General features: G+C 35.8%; 1 protein-coding gene across 1 annotated transcript; it reads left to right on the top strand.

The window, feature by feature from the left end:
• Positions 1-1,196: 1,196 nt before the first annotated feature.
• On the top strand, positions 1,197-4,200 carry LOC110608953 (beta-xylosidase/alpha-L-arabinofuranosidase 2). Its single transcript, XM_021748233.2, has 6 exons — positions 1,197-1,643; positions 1,733-2,020; positions 2,125-2,294; positions 2,365-2,462; positions 2,591-3,352; positions 3,425-4,200. The coding sequence occupies exons 1-6, from the start codon at positions 1,212-1,214 to the stop codon at positions 3,994-3,996; spliced, it is 2,322 nt and encodes a 773-aa protein (XP_021603925.2). The 5' UTR covers positions 1,197-1,211; the 3' UTR covers positions 3,997-4,200.
• The last annotated feature ends 230 nt before the right edge of the window (positions 4,201-4,430 follow it).

Below are 4,430 nucleotides of genomic sequence, written 5' to 3'. Positions count from 1 at the left end.
TATTATTATTAGTGTTAAATGTTGGTATTATTGTTTTTGATATTATTTTTTAAATTGAAAATTAGAGATTAAAAGAGTAGAATATGAAATTTCTTAAATTTATTCGGATGCATTTATATTAAAATTTAAAATTATTTACTATATATTTTAAAATAAATATAATGATTTTATGTATAATAATTAAGATTTGAATTAAAATTAAAGTTAAAATAAAACTGAAATAACAATTGAATTTGAACTAGAATCTTTCCAAAATTCTTAGAATCAAACTGAAATAACAATTAAATCTGAACTAGAATCTTGCCAAAATTACTTATAATTAAACTGAAATAATATCGAAAAATTAATTGTTTCTAAAAATCAAAATTAATTAGAATCCACCACAATCAACAACAGTAGCATTGATATAATTTTGGTTTTGAAATGCTTCCTCTCATGGAAATTTGCTTGCACATGAGAAATGCAGAAGCAGCAAGTAGAAGCACCTCTCACCATTAAGAAGAAAAACCATTGCAAACTTCTTTTTATAACTATTCTTCAAATAACACATTACCCTAATTGGTATCTGTCCAGCCTTCCCTTCCAACTATTCATCACTAGGCCCTCTTGGGTATCCTCTTTATTTAATTTCTATATTAAGTAATTCCTATATATATAATTATTGAATTTTCTTTCTATTATTTATTAAGTGGCATACAATATCTTGGGTATCCTCTTCTTCATGATAGCTTAGGAGTGCCGTGGTTGCAACAAAAACTATCAACTTTGAGACATTTTGTATCAAAGTTCACCTTCAATAGTTAGTTAAACGTTATTAAAAAAATATATACAATTTAAAATCTTAAATTTCAACTTGAGCTTGTATAAATCCAAGATTATATATATGTATATATTTAGAGGGATCCATTTTCGATGGGTACTTTGCTTCCGATGAAACTCTCGATTTAATTAAGCGAGAAATATTGTAAATGCAGTAGCACTCTACACACAGGAGAAGAGACTAGCCGTTGACCTGTTCTTTCAAATTATGTACATTACCCTTTTTAGTCCCTGCTGATACATTAATTTATATTTGCATTACTTTCCCTTCCAAGTATCCACCATCTGCTGCTGCAAACACAGCCCTCTTCTCCTCTATTTATACTCTCAACAAGCACCCTCTTTTTCTTCATTGCTAAGCATTTTAACTTTTCCAGGTTTCACACTCTTTGATGGGCTCTGCTTCTCACAACAGAGAGCCTAAGCTCTCCGTTTTCTTCTGTTTTTCTTTCTATTTGTTAACTTCAAAGGCTAGAGCTTTAGCACAATATTCATCGCCTGTTTTTGCCTGTGATGTTGTCACCAACCCATCATTGGCAAGTTTCGGTTTCTGTAACACTTCGTTGGGATTCAGTGACAGAGTTGTAGACCTTGTCAAGAGACTCACATTGCAAGAGAAAATTGGCTTCTTGGTTGATAAATCTGCAAGTGTGAGTAGACTAGGGATACCAAACTATAACTGGTGGTCTGAGGCTTTACATGGAGTCTCTTATGTGGGTCATGGTACAAATTTCTCCAATGTCGTACCTGCAGCTACAAGCTTTCCTCAGGTCATCTTATCTGCTGCTTCCTTCAATGTTTCCCTTTTTCAAGCCATTGGAAAGGTATGAAATTACTGCACCATTACTTTATTTGATGTTTAATCCATTAGTGAATGGATTCCAATTCATTTGATGAAATTGCTTTTTGCAAGGTGGTTTCTACTGAAGCCAGGGCCATGCACAACGTAGGATTGACAGGCTTAACGTTTTGGTCGCCAAATGTTAACATATTTCGTGATCCCAGATGGGGAAGAGGCCAAGAGACCCCTGGTGAAGACCCATTACTCTCGAGTAAGTATGCATCAAGCTATGTTAGAGGTCTGCAACAAAGAGATGATGGAGATCAGAATAGGCTTAAGGTTGCTGCATGCTGTAAACATTATACGGCCTATGACTTAGATCATTGGAATGGCACAGACCGTACAAATTTCAATGCTGTGGTAATTAATGATTAAAACCTTATACAATTAGTTTTATTTCTACTCATGGTTAGAAGTCGATTCATTATTTTTCTTTTGTGTGCTTTTGAATTGTGATAATTCAGGTAACAAGGCAAGACATGGAGGATACATTTCAACCTCCATTTAGAAGTTGTGTTCTTGATGGTAATGTTGCCAGTATAATGTGTTCCTACAATCAGGTCAATGGTAAGCCTACATGTGCTGATCCAAATCTTCTCTCTGGGGTCATCCGAGGCGAATGGAAATTGAATGGGTATATATGCATTCTCCAAACTGTGTTTCATAGTTGATCATCTTGTTTGAATTCGGCTCGGTTTTTGCAGATACATAGTTTCTGACTGTGATTCAGTATATGAGTTCTTTAATAGACAACACTATACCAAAACAACAGAAGAAGCTGCAGCTACGGCAATATTGGCAGGTAATGCTTGAAATGCTAATCACTATTAAAGTTAATTATCAGGTTGCTTGTTAATTAATTGCATTTTCTCTTTAAAAGAGGCTTAGTATTTATAATGAAATTGCAAATTTTTTTTTTAAATTTGATAGGTCTGGATCTCAATTGCGGGTCATTCTTAGGCCAACACACTGAAGCAGCAGTAAAAGCAGGATTAGTTGATATGTCGAATATTGACAAGGCTGTCTCAAATAATTTTGCTACTATGATGAGACTTGGTTTTTTTGATGGTGATCCTACCAAGCAAATCTATGGAAATCTTGGTCCAAAAGATGTTTGCACAGCAGAAAACCAAGATTTGGCCCGCGAAGCTGCAAGACAAGGCATAGTGTTGCTCAAGAACAATCCAGGCTCACTGCCTCTATCTCCAACTTCCATAAAAATGCTGGCAGTAATTGGACCAAATGCCAACGCGACATTAACAATGATTGGAAACTATCAGGGTATCCCATGCAACTATACGACTCCTTTGCAAGGACTAACAGCATTGGTTGCAACTGCTTATCATGCAGGCTGCTATAATGTTGCATGTGACAAAGCCCAAGTAGATGATGCCAAGAAAGTAGCAGCCTCTGCAGATGCTGTTGTGCTTGTCATGGGTGCCAATGGATCTATAGAGACTGAGGGTTTTGATAGAGTTGATCTTCTTCTTCCAGGACAGCAGTCACTTTTAGTAACAGAAGTAGCAAGTGTTTCCAAGGCACCTGTGATTCTTGTTATAATGTCTGGAGGTGGCATGGATGTATCATTTGCAAAGAATAATGACAAAATAACAAGCATCCTATGGGTTGGCTATCCTGGTGAAGCTGGTGGAGCTGCCATAGCTGATGTGATTTTTGGGTATCACAATCCAAGTAAGTGTTTTTATTTTACAGTTTTCTTAATCAGGATGTCTGAAACGAGAAAACTGAAGTACTATTTCTCAGGTGGAAGACTTCCAATGACATGGTATCCACAATCATATGTGGACAAAGTACCAATGACAAACATGAACATGAGAGCAGATCCTTCGACGGGCTATCCAGGCAGAACCTACAGATTTTATACTGGAGAAACTGTTTATTCATTTGGAGATGGGCTTAGCTATTCCACATTTGAGCACAAACTAGTTCAAGCACCTGAAGTAGTATCTGTCCCGTTGGAGGAAGACCATCCTTGTCGATTCTCGAAATGTATATCAATTGATGCTGTTGAGAAGAGTTGTGAAGATTTAGCTTTTGATGTGCATTTGAAAGTTGAAAATACAGGAATAATGAGAGGAAGCCATGTAGTGTTGTTGTTCTATATGCCTCCGTCAGTGCACAACTCACCACGCAAACACTTGGTGGATTTTGAGAAGGTGCTTTTGGATGCAAAAACAGCTACAATGGTGCAGTTCAAGGTTGATGTTTGCAAGCATTTGAGCATTAATGATGAATTTGGTAGCAGAAAAGTTGCCTTGGGAGAGCATGTTCTTCACATTGGGAGCCTCAACCACTCGTTCACTGTGAGGATTTGAATCAGCTGAGCTGATATCTTCTTGCTGGTGTAAAAATGTTACTGTAATATTCTGCAAGTATGCTTAGTTCAATGAAAGTCAGATGAGATGCTTTTCTAGCATTTTCCTCTTCTTTGTTGTGTTTTTCAAGTCTATTAACTCCAACAACTGACCATATGATCAACTCAAAATTCTCAAGCCATTCAGAATCAATATCCTAATTTCTCCTTGTCAATTTCTAATTTGATTTTGCTAACCACAGGGGTAGCTCATTCTCACTACTGGGATTAATGGAAATTAAATGTTTAGTATCAAATATTTAAGGAATAAAAAGAAAGTATGATATATTTTTTTTAAAAAATTATAATATAAGATTGATATGATGGTGAATTTGATCAAGGACCAAATTCTCTTTGATTAATTTGGTTTCAAATGTGACTCAAACCTGAGAATAT

This window comes from Manihot esculenta, chromosome 2, assembly GCF_001659605.2.
Source record: "Manihot esculenta cultivar AM560-2 chromosome 2, M.esculenta_v8, whole genome shotgun sequence".
Taxonomy (NCBI): Eukaryota; Viridiplantae; Streptophyta; class Magnoliopsida; order Malpighiales; family Euphorbiaceae; genus Manihot; species Manihot esculenta.
Note: the sequence above shows the minus strand (reverse complement) of the source record. Positions and strands in the feature narration are given on the sequence as shown.

What these genes read in the sequence shown, in the direction of transcription:
- LOC110608953 (XM_021748233.2), top strand. Translation starts at nt 1,212, where the DNA reads ATGGGCTCTGCTTCTCACAACAGAGAGCCTAAGCTCTCCGTTTTCTTC. An exon ending in GTACAAATTTCAATGCTGTG is followed by an intron (nt 2,021 to 2,124) that starts GTAATTAATGAT and finishes GTGATAATTCAG; the next exon opens with GTAACAAGGCAAGACATGGA. An exon ending in GGCGAATGGAAATTGAATGG is followed by an intron (nt 2,295 to 2,364) that starts GTATATATGCAT and finishes CGGTTTTTGCAG; the next exon opens with ATACATAGTTTCTGACTGTG.